Source organism: Dendrobates tinctorius, unplaced genomic scaffold (genome assembly GCF_039654945.1).
Source record: "Dendrobates tinctorius isolate UK_male_01 unplaced genomic scaffold, ASM3965494v1 ptg000085l, whole genome shotgun sequence".
Lineage (NCBI taxonomy): Eukaryota > Metazoa > Chordata > Amphibia > Anura > Dendrobatidae > Dendrobates > Dendrobates tinctorius.
Window position 1 is genome coordinate 44805 of NW_027361753.1, and position 20955 is coordinate 65759.

Genomic DNA, 20955 nt, shown 5'->3' on the forward strand with positions numbered 1-20955 from the left:
ACATACATTACATTACTGATCCTGACTTACATCCTGTGTTATACTCCAGAGCTGCACTCACTATTCTGCTGGTGCAGTCACTGTGTACATACATTACATTACTGATCCTGACTTACATCCTGTGTTATACTCCAGAGCTGCACTCACTATTCTGCTGGTGCAGTCACTGTGTACATACATTACATTACTGATCCTGAGTTACAGCCTGTATTATACTCCAGAGCTGCACTCACTATTCTGCTGGTGCAGTCACTGTGTACATACATTACATTACTGATCCTGAGTTACAGCCTGTATTATACTCCAGAGCTGCACTCACTATTCTGCTGGTGCAGTCACTGTGTACATACATTACATGAATAAGGATCAGTACAGGGTAATGTAATTTTACAGTGTCTCCATCAGATGAATGATGAGCGTGGCTCTGGAGCATAACCTTTCTTTATACATCTTTTTAGTGGGTGGTAGAGCAGTACAGTTGATGTGCCTGTGGGTAATTTGGGGGAATAGTATAAAACTAATAATTTAATAGATTCATATATAATAAATAGAAGATGACCATTACGGGATGGCAGCTGTTCCCTCCACCCATCCATCACTGATTGCCTATCTGACCCCTCTCGGCTCAGTGTGATTGGACAGCACATCATGGCTCCGATCTCCTCAGTATTTCTGTTATAGACCTGGAAAGAATAATGCCAGAATCCAGTGTGTGCTCCTGCGAGCGATGCTCCGTGCTCAGGATGTCGCCTTCCTCTTACTTGTCTCTTGTTCCTCCCTGCAGTCTTCCTTACACGAGCCGACTGGTGAAAACATTGCTGTATAACTTCATCAGACAAGAGAAGAGCCCCCCACCGGGGTCCCACATCTTCCAGGAACAAGTGGACGGGGGTGGTCTACTCTATGGCTTGGCCTCCGGTGTGGCAAGTGAGTGTTGGGTTTATGTGCCTTTATATTGGAGGCCGGTGATGAGGGCGCCCACCGGCCATTCTTGGTGACCAAGCGATGATATTTGGAAAAGCCATGACAAATGCAGCAGAGCAAAAATAATAAGTAACGTGTAACCTGGACGCTGTAGGGGGCGCTGCTGCTTTTTTGAGCTGACACAAAGGATTATTCTGCCAGTGATGGCTCATTACGAGGTCCTGCCTGACAGGTCCAGGAAGAAATGGCCACCCAGTGCCTTCATATGACTCTGCTGGGCCTGGAATTCCAACTCTGCGGCAAAGCTTTAAAGGGCTCCTGACAGCTGATCAGTGATTCCTCATCCACAGGAGCAGGTGTCGGACACTGGCTGTATCATCGCAGACAGGTTTTTTTTTTTTAACTGTGAAATGTGGAGTTTGAAAGCTGTTTGTGGACTATGCCACATGGGTGACTGGTCCAAACGTCCGGTCCCCGGTGGCTTCTCCCTGCTTTCCTTGATTGACAGTTCCCTCTCAATACACACACATAGGGAAGCATGGAGAAGCCACCAGGGACCGGCTGCTTGGACTTGTCACCTGGCTTTTAAGTTTTTTTCTGCTCTGCATCATTTCCTGGTAAAATATTTTTACTGTTGGTTGCATAAGTGTATCAGTGTCTTCTAGTTGACAAGTTTGCGCTTACAAGCTCCTTTCACTAGTGCTGATGTACATTGCTCCAAGCTGCGTCAATGCCTCTGCGCTCCTTTATTATAAAATACAAAAAGCTTATACTCCTCTCCCGTGCCATCGCTGTACCAGCAGTGTTGGCACTGGCGGTCCCGGAAATCCCGTGCGGTGTTGTGACACGTGACCCCGGCGCCCAATCAGCTCTGGCGTCACTGTCCCCGCCTTCGTACTAATTGAATATGAAGATGAAGTCCGTCCTGCAGCTGATCTCTGATTTCCTCTTCATGTTAAGTTGTATAAAGGCGGGGTCAGTGACGGCTGCGGTGATTGGACGCCGGCGTCATATGTCATAACAACCGCACGAGAGTCCCGGTACCGCGAGTGCCGACACCACTGAAGCTGTACCAGCACAGGAGGTGAGTAAATGTTTTTTTTCTTGGGGCCGAGCGTGGGGTATGAAAAGGGGTCGTCCTAGTAGTTGACAACTTCTTTAATTCTAAAGATTAGTGGGGTATGAGCAGTCAGGGGCCCATAATCCTAGCGCTTGCCATCCGTAGTCCCACTGATAGAACAAATTGATTTGGTGCCAGTACTGGGGAACAATGCAGACGGGATTTACTTTATAAGGTGTAGTGAGATCAGAGTTATGGAGGCGGCACGCTCTCGCGCTCTGGGGGTGGGGATTTTCTTATTATAGGGATTTCGCTAGATGGGGGGGGGGGGCGTAAAATTTCCTTGGAAAACGCGTGCCTTCCGTTTTGATTTTTAACATGCATTTAAAAACTTTTTTTAAATTTTCAATTGTGGCTTAAAGGGGTAACGTACCAGAGGCTTCTATGGCATATCTATAGGTTATGCTTGAAATGTCCGAGGGGCGCAGCTGCCATCTCCCTAGAGCAGGGGGCACCAATCCCCCATTTTGACCAGCATTTGGCCACCATGAAGTCAGTAGGTGCCCGCACAAAATCTCCATGAATGCGCAGCAGAAGAAATACGAGCAGACCAGTGATGAGGATCCCTCGCTCCTACCTATCGACCATATCTTGGCATTGAAGATTTATAGAGGATCGTTTTCTGCTTTCCCCTAGTGTTTGGCTGTTATGCGCAGTGCTGACTACTAGGGGGCGCTGGCTGCACACGGCAGTCGCTGCCCCGGTCGGCCTGTGTCGCAGCGTTCCTGCCATGTCTATTATGTGCCGGTGTTTATCGCCTCGCACAGTTTATTTTGGCCTCCTGCTCAGAGAATCTCATGAAATGTCCCCGCGCTGCCTCTGTGATTTATTTCTTAGACCTTTTCCTTTTTTTATCACGTAATAGGGAGCGCGATCCCACATTTTCCTTCATTGCTCGGAGCCGACCTATTACTGTGCCGCTTGGTCGCTCCCACCCTGACACTGATAGCGTCCTGGAGACGGTTCTGGGACTTCTTCTATCTCGGGGAGCGATCCTCCGGCTGCCGTGTTACCCCTTCTGGTCTGGATTGTTTCCTACCATTGAATATCGGGGGGGTCCGGTCTGCGAGTCTGACCAGGGTCAACACATCTGCACGGAGTTTGCATGTTCTGTCCGTGTCCCAGAAACTTTACATGAAGGTCAATTTGGAATTTAGCCAGTGAGCCACAATGGGGGACAGCATAAGTGGGGGGTGATGACACATTGTACGGCGCCGCGGAATATGTCCGTGCTACATGCATAGATAAAATTATGCTTTGCCTTGGCATAATGGCCTACGTTTGCAGAGAAGCAGCTGTTTCACCTGCAAAACTGCGCCTCCCTTATGGTCGGACACATGAGACTTGCAGGTGGAAAGGCGGCTTCTTTGCAAAATTAGGGGTCATACAGACGTCCACGCAACATGGCCCGAGCACGGACAGCGAGTTTCTTACTGCAGCCTCATAGAACTATATGAAGCTGTCACGCTCAGGTCGGGAGTCCGTGCATTGCGGTCCGCGTGGACCTCTGCGTGAGCCCATAGACAGTCGTGAAAAGACCGCACTCACAGAAGGGCTGTCGGGGTCAGAGGCCGCTGTGTGTGAACATAGTCTGATGCATTGACTAGTTTGGGGATTTTTTTTGCCAAATGAGCACCCGTAAGAACCCGCCCTCCTGATCATTGGAGCTTGTTCTTCAGCTGATCGCATCCTTTCTATGGCCCTATAGAATAATATCGCCGTCAGCAGCAGATCTCCCCATGTAAATGGGGATGTGCCGCCAGCAATATGGAAACTGCCCAGCGATCGACTGATCTTTATCCATCTTTTGCCTCCTTAGGCCTGTTTCACACTTACGTTTTTCCTGTGCGTTGGCAGCCGCTAAAATGGCGGATAACGGATCCGTGGGCAATGAAACACCAACAGGAGCTGTTATGATTGAGTCACCGTAGGAGGCAAAAACAGAAATGCTAGCTAAGTCCTGAAAACCAGAGAAGTTGGCAACTATCAGATTGCAGACCCCTGAACCTATAAACACAACTAGCAGTAGCCGTGGGGGTTCCTACGATGACCTAGACCCCTCGATCACAGCCGGAGAGATACATAGGCCTAAAGAAGGAAAGGGGAAATCTAACTGCCCCAGAGCAGACCCCAAAGCAATAGGCAGCCCCCCACATATAATGACGGTGAAGCAAGATGAAAACACTTACACAGACAGAAAGACAGGCTGAGCAAAGACGGGGCCCAAAAACTACCTAGATAGGAACGGATAGGAAGGCTGCTGTCTGCAATCTGCCAAAACCCTATCAGAGACAAAAGCCAACAAGCTGATATAAAAATGGCCCTGAAGCAACTAAGCTTCAAAAACTAAATCAGCACTCAGGTACTTTCAGAAGACAGAGCTCAAGGAACACTGCACACTCCAGCAGGGAATGGCAGAATCCAAAAAGCAAGAAAAACAAAAACAAATCTTAGATGCAAAAAGGCAAAACAGAAAACTTAGCTTTAGGAGAGCAGGAATCAGACTGGTGTCCAAGAGTCCACAGAGAAATCACCCGCAGGGCAGAAAGGGCGTAGGCTGCCTTAAATCCAGTCAGTGACTCCACTCAGCCAATCGTCTTCATTAGTCCCAGGTGCCTGATAATCAGGCTCACTACCTTCCTTCACTAGAATAGGGAGTTCACCAGGCCTCAGTGACGGAGGGGAAAATGAACTCACAACAGGGAGCCACCGGACCATTGGTGTGCCAGGATCCGCCGATTTCGGAATTTTAAAGGAACCTCGGCTGAAAAGAAAAAATGACTACCGGCGATGTAGCAGTCAGAGGGGGCGAGATCTCGGGCGATGTCGCGGTGAGTGGAGGCGAGATCTCGGGCGATAAGGCGGTGAGTGGAGGAGAGAGAGATTTTTTTTATCCAGCAGCCAGATTGGATTTAGGGTTAAACATGCAGCAAAAGAGGAAAATACGGATCCGGACAACAAAAAAAGTTGCATTGTCCGTTCGGTGATCTCAGCAGGCGTCAAAATTTTGGCGGATCCGCAGAAATACGGATGCAACGGACGATCCTCAGTCAAAATCCGCCGATAATGAAGGTCAATGGGGAAAAAAACGGATCCGCCGAAATAAATGGCGGATCCGTTTTTTTTGCAAATCGGCAGATTTTGACTGATGGTGACAAACGGATGTGTGAAACAGGCCTTACAGTTTTGGGTAACTCGTGGGAAAGATCCTTTAAAGGGAAGGTGCCGTGTTTTTTCATAATTCAATGTAAAAAAGAAAATAGTATAAAAAGATATTGTCCTCTAAGCTTGACTCAGTGGTGTGTATGTTTTTTTTTTTTTTTTTTTTTTTTTTTTTTTTACTATATTAATGCAGCCACTGGGGGCTGCCATCTTACCTCTCTGGCTGCTGAACGACACTTTCCATGCTCATTTACGGCAGTCCCTGGGCATAAGACATAACAGTTGGCTTCCGACCCCTATCTGTATCATTGCAGCAGCATCAGCTGTGAACTGGGCATGCCTCTGTGGGCAGCTCAATTCACAGCTGTAGGTGTGGCCAGGCGCCATCTTATTAGAGCCCAGTGCTTTCCTTTTAGCTCCATTTACACTCTATTGCATGCTCTGGATGCTGTACTGTTCCAGCATAACAGGACTTGGATGTTCACTCTGCACATACCAGCTGCAGGAGAGGAACCAGGACGAGCTCCTGGAGACCGAGCTGCTCTTTCCAAAACACCCGACCAGCTGCAGCCCCTGCACTTGCAAAACAAAGGAGGAGCTGCTCCCTGCTCTTTCAAAACACTTGGCCTTCTGCTGGACATCTAATCCTCTCCTGTGTGATACTGTCTGCTGAGCCGTGTATCTAATCCTATCCTGTATGATACTGACTGCTGAGCCGTATTTCTAATCCTCTCTTGTGTGATACTGACTGCTGAGTCGTGTATCTATTCCTATCCTGTGTGATACTGACTGCGGAGCTGTGTATCTAATCCTCTCCTGTGTGATGCTGTCTGCTGAGCCATGTATCTAATCCTCTCCTGTGTGATACTGACTGCTGAGACTGCTGTGACCCCTATAGACCAGCACTCTGCTCTCCTGAAATACTCTGTGCTGCTGTCACCCTGCTCCTTCCACCATATATCTCCCTCTGTGACCTCCCCCATAGACCAGCACACTGCTCTCCTGAAATACTCTGTGCTGCTGTCACCCTGCTCCCCCCCATATATCTCCCTCTGTGACCCCCATAGACCAGCACACTGCTCTCCTGAAATACTCTGTGCTGCTGTCACCCTGCTCCCAAAATCTTTGCTGCCTGCCATCCTCGGTGACCGAAGACCCCATTCCTCACCTCAGATCCTGTCCTGGCGATGTGTGAAAGCGAGGCGACCGGGCCCTGATGTATGGTGGAAGGAGCAGGGTGACAGCAGCATAGAGTATTTCAGGAGAGCAGTGTGCTGGTCTATGGGGGGCAAAGAGGGAGATATATGGTGGAAGGAGCAGGGTGACAGCAGCACAGAGTATTTCAGGAGAGCAGTGTGCTGGTCTTTGGGGGGCACCCTGTTCGGTGCCAGGGATTGTACATAGAGCGCTGTGTTTTATACACATGGATGGACCGCCTGCTTGTCTGCTCCACAGAAATCCAGGAAACATTTCTGCTGATTGATGGCCTGTTCTGATCCAGACTTTGCATGCAAAGACAGTCAGTAACTTTGCAGGCCCCATCAAAATGGCTACTCACTGTGTTCCTAAATGTCATCCTCTCTTTTCCCTTAGCAAACACCCTGAAGGGGAGGAGAGGAGTGACATCACACCCATGTCAGCAAATTCCGCCCATAATTACTGCAGGGCAGTAATGTGAGCTAGTTGTACACTAGGTTTTTGTGCCAAATTTCAGTAGCTGCTCCCCCTAGTGTTAACAAGTGGAAATGCCAAACTTTTTAAAATTATTTTTCATATTTTACAAAATTAAAAAACAAATGGTTATATTTTTTAAGAAAATGTAACCATTAATTCTTTACATTTTTTCAATGGCTGAAAAAATGTTTTTTGGATGGCACCTTCCCTTTAAGTGTCAGTGTACTTGGATCAGCACTTTTTGTAGCCCATGTGAACGGACCCCTAGTCGGCCACATGTGACGCTGCTCCTGTGTGTAAGGGAATTGCGTATTTCTAATACCAGTGAGATGGTTTCCTGGCGGCCTGTAGTTGATCAGCAGAATACAGGCTGCCCTAACCATAGACCAGGGTGCGGGCCCCCGGCGTGATTTGTGTGGCCCCCGGCGTACTTTGTGTGGGCCCCCAACGTGCTTCGGATCATCGCTGCTGCCCCCTGTTGGTCGAGGCCGCGCCACCACCAGCTCCTTTCTTACGTTTATGTGCTGACGGAAAACTCATTAAGGACTTTCTTTCCTTTTTGTCTCTGTGTGATGAGAATTTCCCGCATACGGAATTTATTTCAGAGCGTGGAGGACGAGCCAGACGAGCCTGATTTCCGAGCCTCCTCCGTGTGCCGCACACAATTAGCTCTGTCCTCGCTCTCCCCATTGTTTCTCTGCCAGCTGTTTCACATTTCAAGCGCTGTCCCTTTTTTTTAATGTGTTTTCCATGGCATCTGTATTCAGCTGCATTCCTCTGCTGGGTGGCGCCCCCTGAGGGTGTCCTGGGGTATTTCATCCATAATTCCGGTTCTAGAGACGGGCGACTTTGATGAGAAATGGATCCGCAGTGCTCGCTTTACTTTCGGAGCTGGCAGAGAGGAGGGAGGCCGACGCCAAGATCTAGGCAGCCGGCGAGAGATGTTTCCGAATATTATTCTTGGGAAAGCTGGGTGACCCCCGATATAGATGTCTGGATGGCGCCCCCCACTGCTGGGGGCCAGTTTACCCAGACTGATAATTGGAAAATCTGCCCACAGGGTTACCCCGGGCATCTGCCATTCGATTTGTCACCCGACTTTCACATCGTGGATGGAATAGAATTTTTGCAACTGGACACAATCGGGAGATCTCAGGATTGTATGTAGGTCTTTACCTTGGTTATTTATTTTTTTTCTTTTTACAATTTGCTGTTTTTTTTCAGCTTTTTTTTTACTCCCATAATCAGTGACGCCTGCTGATCTGCATTGTCTGCTGGAGTCTGAAATCCAGCTGCTGTCCCGTCCCTCATGCTTTACCCCACAGCTCTGCTTGCTCAGGTTGCCTGCACCATAGAAGTGTGATCTCAGCAGGAAGACGCCAAAAGGGGATCTGAATTACATCATAGCAAGAACTCCCGATTATATACCATTATTATAGACTATAAGAGAGTGAGGCCGCATAGAGGTCGTTGGGTGCCTGCAGCACCGACTGCCGGACAATGGAAACGAGATCTGACCTGAGCAATGCGAAACCACTAAAGAGGCAAATAACGGAGATCTGCTTCAGGGCTCGTGCACACCACCGATCTTCTCAGATGAGTGACAGCCATCGTTTTCACACATAGTCTATGGGGCTGCTCACATGGCTGATTTTTTTTTTTTTTTCTTCTTTCGGATGGCGTAGTGGTTCGCTGAAAAATTCTGAGACATGTCCGATTTTCATCCAATTGCCGGCTCAAAATCGGCAATGCAAGTCTATGCTATGGGACTGGGGAAGAAAATCAGACCCCACTCAGGTGACATCAGAGTGCCATCCAATTTTCACAGACAGAAAGAATGGACAAGGTGGAGAAACTTTTTTTTTTTTTTTTCTCACATCCAAGAAAAGCTGACGCTCTGAACGCGCGCTGACGCCGCTCTGAACGCGCGCTGACGATGCTCATTGGACTGTAGAGACCAAAAATGGAAAAAAAAATGTAGAAAATAGCTCAGCATTTTCTCGCCTTATTTTCTATTTTTCTTTAATCCTATTTTGTCCCTTGTTACATTTAAAACTGAAAATTATAGAAAGAAATCTTCTATGAGGGTCTCAAGAAAAGACCTGGCTGCAGCAGGAGCCTCTCCCCCTTTGCCTCGTCTGCTTTAAGACCAAATATTATTATTATTATTATTATTATTTATTGTTATAGCGCCATTTATTCCATGGCGCTTTACATGTGAGGGGGGTATACATAAAAACAAGTACAATAATCTTAAACAATACAAGTCATAACTGGTACAGGAGGAGAGAGGACCCTGCCCGCGAGGGCTCACAATCTTCAAGGGATGGGTGATAATACAGTAGGCGAGGGTAGAGCTGGTCGTGCAGCGGTTTGGTCGATCGGTGGTTACTGCAGGTTATAGGCTTGTCGGAAGAGGTGGGTCTTCAGGCTCTTTTTGAAGGTTTCGATGGTAGGTGAGAGTCTGATATGTTGTGGTAGAGAGTTCCAGAGTAGGGGTGATGCGCGAGAGAAATCTTGTATGCGATTGTGGGAAGAGGAGATAAGAGGGGAGTAGAGAAGGAGATCTTGTGAGGATCGGAGGTTGCGTGCAGGAAAGTACCGGGAGACGAGGTCACAGATGTATGGAGGAGACAAGTTGTGGATGGCTTTGTATGTCATGGTTAGGGTTTTGTAATGGAGTCTCTGGGCAATTGGGAGCCAGTGAAGGGATTGACAGAGGGGAGAAGCTGGGGAATAGCGGGGGGACAGGTGGATTAGTCGGGCAGCAGAGTTTAGAATAGATTGGAGGGGTGCGAGAGTGTTTGAGGGGAGGCCGCAGAGCATGAGGTTGCAGTAGTCAAGGCGAGAGATGATGAGGGCATGGACTAGGGTTTTTGCAGATTCTTGGGTGAGGAATGAACGGATGCGTGAAATATTTTTGAGTTGAAGTCGGCAGGAAGTGGAAAGGGTTTGGATATGTGGTTTGAAGGAGAGATCAGCATCAAGGATTACTCCGAGGCAGCGAGCTTGTGGGACTGGGGAGAGTGGGCAGTCATTTACTGTAATTGATAGGTTCGTAGGGGGGGTCACGTGAGATGGGGGAAAGATGATGAATTCTGTTTTGTCCATGTTGAGTTTCAGATATCTAGTGGAGAAGAAGGATGAAATAGTGGACAGACATTGAGGGATTCTGGTTAGTAGGGAGGTGATATCTGGTCCAGAGATGTAGATCTGTGTGTCATCAGCATAAAGATGATACTGAAAGCCATGAGATTCTATGAGCTGTCCCAGGCCAAAGGTGTAAATAGAGAACAGCAGGGGCCCTAGGACTGAACCTTGTGGGACTCCGACAGATAGGGGGCGAGGTGAGGAGGTGGTGTGTGAGTGGGAGACGCTGAATGTCCGGTCTGTTAGGTATGATGAGATCCAGGAGAGGGCCAAGTCTGTGATGCCGAGGGATGAGAGGGTCTGTAATAATAGGGAATGGTCCACTGTGTCAAAGGCAGCCGACAGGTCCAGGAGGAGGAGGACAGAGTAGTGTCGCTTGCTCTTGGCAGTTAAGAGGTCATTGGTGACCTTAGTAAGGACAGTTTCAGTGGAGTGGTGTGACCGGAAGCCAGATTGTAAGCGGTCGAAGAGGGAGCAAGAAGAGAGATGGGAGGACAGTTCAAGGTAGACGTGTTGTTCCAGTAGCTTGGAGGCCTATGGGAGAAGTGATATAGGGCGATAGCTAGATACAGAGGATGGGTCAAGAGAGGGCTTTTTGAGGATAGGTGTGATGGAGGCATGTTTAAAGCTTGAGGGGAAAACACCAGTTGTTAGTGATAGGTTGAAGAGATGGGTTAGGGTTGGGATGAAGACTGTGGTGAGGTGTGGGATGAAGTGGGATGGGATCGGGTCGAGTGCACAGGTGGTGAGATGTGATCTTGAGAGTAGAGTGGAGAGTCGATCTTCTGTAATGGTGGAGAAGTTGGTTTTGAAGGTGGAGGGCTGGGAAGTCGGGAGGAAGGGCTCTGGGGGTTGTTGACCAAAACTGTCCCTGATGTTATCAATTTTCTGCTTGAAAAATGAGGCAAAGTCTTCAGCTGAGATGAGTGGGGAGGGAGGAGGTGCTGGGGGCCGGAGGAGAGAATTGAAGGTGTTGAATAACTGTTTAGGGTTGTGAGACAGGGAGGATATGAGAGATGAGAAGTAGGTTTGTTTAGCTGTGGCGAGTGTGGTCTTGAAAGTAGTGAGGGACTGTTTGAATGCGATGAAATGCTCGTTGGAGTGGGATCTTTTCCATCTGCGCTCAGCAGCCCTGGAAGCTCGCCTCAGCTCTTTGGTCAGGCTGGTGTGCCAGGGCTGTCTGTTGATTTTGCGAGTTTTGGTATGTGTAAGTGGGGCAGCGGATTCCAAAGCTACAGCTATTGTGGTGTTATATAGAGCGGCAGCGTCATCCGCATTGTGTAAGGAACTTATATCTGTAAGAGGGAGGAGGGATTCGGAGAATGAGTGTAGGTCAAGGTGTTTAAGATTCCTGCGAGGGTGTGAAAGTTTGTGGGGTGGGGATTGTAGACATGGAGTGAAGAGGGAAGAGAATGTGAGCAGGTTGTGGTCAGAGAGAGGAAGAGGTGAGTTAGAGAGGTTAGATAGGGAGCATAAATTGATAAACCCAACCTCCCTGGTTAATGAAATGGGGTTTTAACTGATTTTGAAGATTTCTTTAATCCTGCTGAGTCCTTAAAAGTAATATTTTAGCCATTCCCTGATCACCCCAAAAATCACCCTTTAAGTTCAAGACCCCAAAGAGCGATGGCTAGGGTTTATCGTATGTCACCCAGCTTTCATTCTATTCTGGAGGAAGCCCTGAGAGCAGTCCGAGGTCTGGCGTGCCTCGCGCCTCTCTGGTGCTTCTGCAGCGGATTAGCCTTACCCGCATAACATCAGGCACATGTGCGTCTCATATCTCCAAATTGTTTTTACCCCAAGTGTCAAATGGGTGTTTTCAGTTATCGGAGAGGAGCTCGTTAGCGCACAAATGCCCTGTGATCAATGCGATCCTTTTATTTAGAAGTCGTGCAAAGTCGACATGGCAGTCAGATGGTAATTACATGTCCGGGCCGGTAGCGACGCCTGCTTTCATCCAAATGAATGCCAGATACAGGAGAATGATCGCTGGACGTGGCGTCTGCACCCGTGTAGGAGGCCGTTACGGCAGGGTGCATTGTACTTGTGCCTCTACTCTTCGGGCATAAAATTGGCAGCTCTTTTATAAAAAAAAAAAAAAAAAAAAAGTTTAACCTCTTTTATTTTTTTTAAATTTTAAATTCTTAGGCTAAGTGCACACGTTGCAGAAAATTTCTGCACAAAAACCTGAATCCCTTCCCAGAAACCGCACCTATTTTTCCGCGGCGGTTTTTGTGTGTTTTTTGCGCGGTTTTGATGCATTTTTGATGCGTTTTTTACCGCAGCGGTTTCTAAAAGCATGGGAGAAGCCTAAACCGCGGAAAAAAACGCAAAATTAATGTGCATGCTGCGGTTTTTAACGCAATGCGGTTTTTTCGCGGTAAAAAACGCATCAATGTGCACAAAAAGTGCAAAATGCATAGAAATGACTGTGCACCTTATTTTTAGCGGTTTTATAGCGGTTTTATAGTGAAAACCGCGGTAAAAACCGCTAAAAAAACGCTGTGTGTGAACACAGCCTTAAAAATGATAAAAAAAAAAAAAACACATAAAAAAAAACAGAGTGCTGGCGTAAAGAGCGTCTCTCTCTTCCGGGAGGACCCGTCCTGTCCTGCGTTACTCAGACAAGCTATAGATGTGAATGGTCGTTGTGTAATGCTTTACTAGCCCTGTGGTGGCGCCACAGAGCAAATGAACACTAACCCCATATACATTGGATGGAACGGTACGATTTCGGCTGGAGCGGCCAACCGTCTACAAGAAGAATTGGACAGTCAGGATTTCACTGGCCGATCCTGATCCTTTAGCTTTCTCGGGAGATGAGCGGCTGTCAGAGGTGTCTGACAGCAGCTTTCTCCCCCCTCCCTGTTGAAAACGCATGACCGCTCGTCCGAGCCGAGATCGGATAATTGTCTGACAAACGAAAGGCCAGCATCTCTCTCCTATTTCTAGCCAGCTTTCTTTTCTTGATGTCTCCATATATCATAGCAGTAAGACACTTTGCGCTCTAACAAGGGACTCAACTGGTCCTCAAAGGGATTTTCCACTTTCAGAAAAGTAGGCTGGATATGTTCTAAAATACCTAAATTAACAAACAGAGGTGTAGCTCACGCTGCCCCCGATCCAGTCACTAACTCTCATGTCCTCCTTTAAGTGCCAAACCCCTTACTAGTCATCCACTTCTTAACTATTTAAGTGCATTAAAAAAATCATATACCTGCATCCCGATTCACAGCGGTGACGTGACTACTGCAGACAATCTGCGGCAGCTGATTGGCTGCAGCGCTTAAAGTTCCGTCAGACGTATGATGGCTGTTTTATTTATTTTTTTGTTAGTGCACTTGAGGAGTTTGTCTGGAAGTGGATAACCATGAAGTGTGATAGGAGGACTGTAAACCAGCATGGGGGCGATTTGTGGGGTGATTGTCAAGATGCAGGAAACATCTGAAGTCCTGCAGAAATATGTTCTCGCTCTAGCCCGTGTCCGTGCACCAGGAATGAGGAGGGCATGTCCGGGAAGACTGGCTGGTGCTTGCGGTCCCCCCCATTTAATGGGGACCTGTTCTGTAGGATATGACGTCTGAACTGCAGGGGGCGCTGCAATTTTGTTTTATTAAATTCCCCGCTTTTTTCTGTGTTTAGTAGTCCAGTGGGCGTTCCTAATCGGGGATTGACTAGCTTCCCTTTAGAGTCTTGAACACATGGTAAACCGTCACTCGCTAAGTTGGAACCGCCCACTGGACTCCAAAGGCAGAAAAGAACCCACCCGGATGCAAATGAAGAAAGTTATATGAAGACTTTTTCCCAGATAACTATATGGAAATCTTTTCAGCTTCTTCTGCTTTGTAAAATACTCATTACAACATCCTGTCAATGAATGGAAAGCCTGAATCCCCTAAGGGACGCCTCGGTGTAGACGCTGGCAGCATTTCACAACTGGAGACCATTCCTAGCTCAATTTGGGGTCAAAGCTGTCAGATACCCACTGACCACTAGTTAGCACATCCCGCCATCCTGACCAAAGTGGTGAGATTGCTGGTAAAATATGTATCTCGGGGACAAGAGTCCTCAGGTCATAGGGACAGCACAAGGCGAGCGCTTCTACAGGCTGTCGTAGGGAGAGAAGGACCTGAAGGTGGAATGTCAGCACCCAATCCCTCTGTTTTCAGGGAAGTTGAGCGGTTCCTAAAGGTGTCTGATCAATTCCGACTCCAAACCATGACCCTAAATTATTTCAGACCCCCCCCCCCCCCCCCCAAACAAGATCAATTTAGACTTGCGATACTAGACTAGACTCCAATCTAATCTCAGACCATTCCTCCCTTAATTTATCCGGATCCCCCAGACCAGACCCCAAAATGATTTCAGAAGCAACTCTGATCCCGTAAGAGGCCCCACAGTGGATGTCATTCTCTGTTTTTGCCGTATTTCCTTGCGTCCTATTTCTGATCCCGCGTAGTAGCGGCCGTTCCGCCTGTCAGGAGTTAACTGGCGGTATTTGCTTTTTTATCTCTGGTTGAGAGTATTTACTTTGGAGAAGCGGACTTATTATGTATTTGGAAACTGCTAACTAAACATCCAGGGGGGAAAAAGTGATTACAGGAGGAGGCCGAGGGGACAATCGCAGCCGAGGGGGTGCAGGGAGATTTGGGAATGTGTCCAGTCAGGAAGCCTTCATGCCAAGGGCTGAGAGCCTGGAGACTCGGTCTAGTCACTGTGGTGCCAGTGATGTCCAGAGGTCGGTCACAAGACCCCGATATCTCCACTCAGCCCTGTCATGTGTGCACAGCGCCGCGCGGCCCGTACTGTGACCGTGCTTTATCCAGAGGGGGCCGATAGCAGCACGTATCCTCCAGGAGATTACATTGTTCCCGGGTTGTCAGCGCACTGAGCAGAGCCGCTTTCCTCAGATTAGTCCGGCTAATTATGGGAAATAACAGCACAAGAGACCTGGAGACGGCAAAAGGAAAAATGTGTGCGCAGCACAGGACACGCCGTGCTCTCACTACACACATTCTGCCATTTCAGAGATCCAGAGAATGGAGGGGCGAAAGCGCTGATGTGGCGCCACGTCCCCTGTACTGATGGGGTCTTGTCCAGCGCATACACGGGTGAAGATAGAACACATTTGTGGGGTGAATGAATGACGCGGTGATACCGTAGTGCTCCCACCTACCTGTGCGCTCATTTGCCATTACACATGGGGACCCCCAGGTCACAACTGTACCCTACAAAGTGACAGTAGAAATGGACCCACTTGTGCTCTCCTGTACTAAGGTGACTGGTAGGAATGTTTGTCTGATACGGACCTGTGCACATCAGTGCGGCATTTTCTTTGTCCGCCATGTGCAGTGTTGACAGTGGTAACGCTTGGAAAAGGATCTGGACAACGACCCCATCTCACGGAATCCACTATACCTATCTGAGCAATGGCACACGAGATGCCGAGCACAGCCATACAAAGCTGTGGGGGCAAAGATTGGATGTTTTAGGTATTATCTCTGTTCACTGTAGACTTTGGTGTCCAGTGGGGGTGGGCTCTGCTCTGGTCCCGGTGGGGGTGGGGCCCCGCTCTGGTCCCGGTGGGGGGTGGGGCCCGCTCTGGTCCCGGTGGGGGGTGGGGGCCCGCTCTGGTCCCGGTGGGGGGTGGGGCCCCGCTCTGGTCCCGGTGGGGGGTGGGGCCCCGCTCTGGTCCCGGTGGGGGGTGGGCTCCGCCCCGCTCTGGTCCCGGTGGGGGGTGGGCTCCGCCCCGCTCTGGTCCCGGTGGGAGGTGGGCTCCGCCCCGCTCTGGTCCCGGTGGGGGGTGGGCTCCGCCCCGCTCTGGTCCCGGTGGGGGGTGGGCTCCGCCCCGCTCTGGTCCCGGTGGGGGGTGGGCTCCGCTCCGCTCTGGTCCCGGTGGGGGGTGGGCTCCGCTCCGCTCTGGTCCCGGTGGGGGGTGGGCTCCTCTCGTAGTCGGCTGTTTCAGGACCAGTCAATTATTGACAGCCATCTTTTGGTTTTTCCACACGTTTTGATCCTAAGTTGAAGGATATAAAGCCATAAATCTCTGCCCACAAAACCTACGACTTTTGTCTGAGCTGCAGCCCCCACCTCCTGGGACATTAATGTCATACCCTATGTCAGAATAACCCTTTAAGGCCGTGTTCACATACACCAGATACCTGCTGGCTTCATTTTCTACTCCATCCTAAGACATATGGCAGGCAATGACCTCCAGTTTTCCAGCGCCACAAAAGAATAGGAACCGGTGAGCCACCAATTTCCTTCCCAGAGTCTGACCTCTTGGATAACGTAACCAAGCCTTGAATGCAACAGACCTGCTTCTAGAGTCGGGTAAAATAACGGGTTAATGGATTGCAAATGCGAATGCTCCCTTCATCGGTGGGAGCACCAGGCTGATCAACCACAGACATCTGCACAGATTAGGGAGTCCCAGAATTGTGAATCATCTCCATTTGGGCAGGTACCCAAAAACTGTGCAGCAAACAGCAGGGGCTGGGATTGCTCTGCAGGTTATTCCTGCACCATTCACACTGCTGAGGGACGCCGTGATCATGACGACTCGGCATCTTGTGATTGCTTTTTAAGCCGTTTTTTTTAACGTTCTGCAGCGCTGATCCGCGGGGAGCTTGGTGATCCGCGGGCTGTCTGGTGTCCCGCGGGGTGTTTGGTGATCCGCGGGCTCTCTGGTGTCCCGCGGGGTGTTTGGTTATCCGGGCTGTCCAGTGGCCCGCCAGCCGTCTGGTGGCCCACCGGCTGCTCAGTTTTCGATTACCTCCGTTGTTTCCCTATTAGCCGCCTGGCACGGTGGAGCTGCCGGCATTATTCTGGTGACCCCCGCACTCGGCCTTGCGGTGGAGCAGCGTCTGTCTCCAGCCCAGGGAATATCCCACATCACAGGCGCTCGGCCCTCAGAGAAATGGCTGTGTCGTAACATTATGGAAAATGCTCTGACTGCAGCTCATGGTTCCCATTCAAGAGCGGCATTAACTTTTTCCTACCACAAGCGAATAAACGCTTTCCCAACTTCTCACTTTATTTTGGCATTTCTCTCCTTGTGTCTTTGGAAATATCCCCCTTTTCCTGTCAAACAGAAACTGCTTTCATTACCAAAGCTCCGGCCGGCGTCTTTGATCCCTCTCCTGCCTGGTAATGGTGAAGCCTCTGCCCACAGAGCCACTTAGGACGCCGCAGCCTCCGCTCCGCCACAGGCAGGGCTCTGCTCTTTCCTCTTTCCCCTCATTATCCCCTGTGATGTGTGTATCCCCCCTTATACTATTAGCGCCTCCTCCATCTTTTTCTTGTGGTATTTTCCAAAAATTCTGTACAGCCGTAAAATTATATTAAAAATTATATTGTACTCCAGCGTATTGGTGGGCTGGATCGGTGAGGGTCCGACAGCCGCTCTGCTAATACCTGGAGCCACGGTCAATGAAGCGTCAGTGCGCCGATCCTGACCAGCATGGCGCCATACACTGTGTAGTGGCGGTCCTCGGTACTGCAGCTCTGCTCCTATTGAAGTGCATGCGGTCTGTGCGTGGCCATTACACAGTGTACAGAGACGCTGATGACCTATCCTGTGCTCACACGGCTATAGATCAGCAATGCCTTTGTCTATGAAACTCCTTTGATCAAAATATTATAATGCACACCCCGACGATTAATTTTCAGTCCTATTAATAAGATATGATGTATCAATTCGTTATGTGGCCCCTGACAGAATCCTAGATGTATTGTCAGAGAATGACCTATTGCTTCAATCAAGTTCTGAAATCCTGTATTTTTCTCTGCAGACTCACAATTGACACTCATCACCTTCATCTCATCTTCATCAGAATAGGAAGCTTTACAAAAACAGCTAAAATCTACATATAGAGAACGTAGGAGGCACAGCTCACCTCCTCCTCCTGTACAGTGACTGATAACACCTCTATATATCTACTATATAATTGTCTAATTGTCTGTCTGTCTGTGAAATCCCGCCTCTCTGATTGGTCGCGGCCTAACTGCTGCGACCAATCAGCGACAGTTGCTTCGTCATCGCGGCAACACGGCCGCATTGCTTATTGTACAGGCACATTACAGTCGTTAAAGGCATCACTGCTGCGTCGCTCATTGCGCAAGGTCGGACGCGTGGAAAGAAGATTGGAGGTGAGTATAACCTTTTTTTATTTTTTAATATTATGGTTGTAACAGGAGTACATTAGGTAAGAGCAGAACAGTGACTGCAGCTCTGGGTGTAACTGGAGTACAATACATTAGGTAACAGCAGAACAGTGACTGCAGCTTTGGGTGTAACTGGAGTACCATACCTTAGGTAACAGCAGAACAGTGATTGCAGCTCTGGGTGTAACTGGACTACAATACCTTAGGTAACAGCAGAACAGTGACTGCAGCTCTGAGTATAACTGGAGTTCACTACATTAGGTAACAGCAGAACAGTGACTGCTGCTCTGGGTGTAACTGGAGTACATTACATTAGGTAAGAGCAGAACAGTGACTGCAGCTCTGGGTATAACTGGAGTACAATACATTAGGTAAGAGCAGAACCTTTTCTGCAGCTCTGGGTGTAACTGAAGTACACTACATTAGATAACAGCAGAGCAGTGACTGCAGCTCTGGGTGTAACAGGAGTACATTAGGTAACAGCAGAACAGTGACTGCAGATCTGGGTGTAACAGGAGTACAATACATTAGGTAACAGCAGAAAAGTGACTGTAGCTCTGGTTGTAACTGGAGTACAAGACATTAGGTAAGATCTGAACAGTGACTGCAGCTCTGGGTATAACTGGAGTACAATACATTAGGTAAGAGCAGAACCTTTACTGCAGCTCTGGGTGTAACTGGAGTACACTACATTAGATAACAGCAGTGCAGTAACTGCAGCTCTGGTTGTAACTGGAGTGCAATACATTAGGCAAGAGCAGAACAGTGACTGCAGCTCTGGGTGTAACTGGAGCACAATACATTAGGTAAGAGCAGAACAGTGACAGCAGATCTGGGTGTAACTGGAGTACACTACATTAGATAACAGCAGAACAGTGACTGCAGCTCTGGGTGTAACAGGAGTACATTAGGTAACAGCAGAACAGTGACTGCAGATCTGGGTGTAACTGGAGTACAATACATTAGGTAAGATCTGAACAGTGACTGCAGCTCTGGCTGTAACAGGAGTATAATACATTGGGTAAGAGCAGAACGGTGACTGCAGCTCTGGGTGTAACTGGACTACAATACATTAGGTAAAAGCAGAACAGTGACTGCAGCTCTGGGTGTAACTGGAGTACAATACATTAGATAACAGCAGAACAGTGACAGCAGCTCCGAGTGTAACAGGAGTATAATACACTAGATGGTGGCCCGATTCTACCAATTACCGGTCCCGGTAATGCTTAGCGAGAAGGGCCGAGGATGACGTCACTCTCGCGAGAGCGCGACGTCATCAGCGGTGTTTCGCGCAAAGCATTACTGGGACCCGAAGATGCCGGGCGCGTGGTGAGAGGAGGGACAGAGTCTGGGGGCCGTTGGAAGGTGAGTATATCACTATTTTTTACTTTAACCGAGACTCTAGAATACCCGATGCGATAGAATCGGGCCACCATCTAGTAGTAAATAACACAGGATCCACCATTCATATTAGGTGACATCACAGTTTTTTTTAAACCTCTGCTTATCTATCCGTAAACAGCGCCACTTCTGTGTCTGGCTGTGTCTGGTACTGCGGCTCAGCCTCATTTCTCGGTGGTGAGAAGCAGATCTTTTCCCTCTTTTGTCTCCAGGCTCCTCGATGAGCCGTGTGACTGCCGGTGCTGACGTTCGCTCCGCAGTCCCCCATCTCGGGCTGCTCTTCCTTTCATGCTTTGTCTTGCGGCTCTTCTACCTTCACGTCGTTTCCCTGCCAGATAGAAGTAAATATTGTTCTGTTATTTTAGCAATATGAAACATTGGCGTCCTCCGAGCTCCAGCTCTTGGATCCGGGTCAAGTTGAGAATATCTGACTTTTTTTTTAACATGAAAAGAGCTTACTTTAATTCATGTAAACAAGAGCTCCTATTTCACTGTGAACTGGCAGCGGCCGGCGCTGGAGGAAGCGGAGAGCGATGAATGGAGGAGGGGGCGGAATGCCGATCAGGTCCAGGATCTACCCCCAACTCTGTCATTAATTCTCCCATGAAAAAATGCTGTCAGATCGCATTAACTAAAGGCAAACCTCGTAGGAGCGCTCCCTCCCGATCATCGCTCTGCTGGATCATGGCGGCGATCACACGATCAATGTGCTGATCGCATCCAAACACTTAAACTGGTCATCGTGTAACGTTCTGCCGGTGGTTCAAGGACCGACCGATCGTATTATAAACGAGCGCCAATCGTCTTGTTACATTCCTGATCGCCTCTCGTTATTGCCACATATCTGCCTGTGCAAGCGGACCACCATACATGGCAAGCAGAACAATCTAAGGGTCCTAAAGCTCTGCCGACCTGGTTCACCATTGTGTAAAAAAAAAAAAAAGAATTGTGGATCGGTGGGGTCCTGGATCGATCGGCAGGACGGGCACTTTTAATCTCCGTTAGAATTTTGCAACTGGGGATAAAAGTTCTGCGTTCTGCCGATCATTGCAGGTTGAAATGATCAGACCCCCACGATCAGTAGTAAGATCACTTTATGTGGCTTCTTTTCTCTGGGCAACCCAATTAATCTCCATTAAGCCCCTGTAGGGTTTCCAGGCTGCTTTCGACAACCCCATAGAGAATGGATGGAGCAGTGGATGAGCATGTACGTTGCGGATCAGTGCTGGTCCCATTGGTCAGACCTACACTGATCTTGAAGTCATCGCTTTTTTCTTATGGAGAATCCCTTTAAATGGCAAATGTCCTACAAATCTCATCCAGATGCATCAGAAATGTTCTGCTTCTTCACAGTGGCT

The 20955-nt window shown here is 48.8% G+C and overlaps 1 protein-coding gene across 1 annotated transcript in view; it reads left to right on the forward strand.

Moving 5' to 3' along the window:
* Positions 1–20955, forward strand: part of DYM (dymeclin) — a gene marked incomplete at its 5' end in the record, with an annotated part of 271700 nt that overhangs the window by 43128 nt on the left and 207617 nt on the right. Inside the window, one exon of the mRNA XM_073584839.1 lies at positions 785–927. Within this exon, the coding sequence (XP_073440940.1) occupies positions 785–927 (143 nt within the window). The remainder of the gene's footprint in view (positions 1–784; positions 928–20955) is intronic.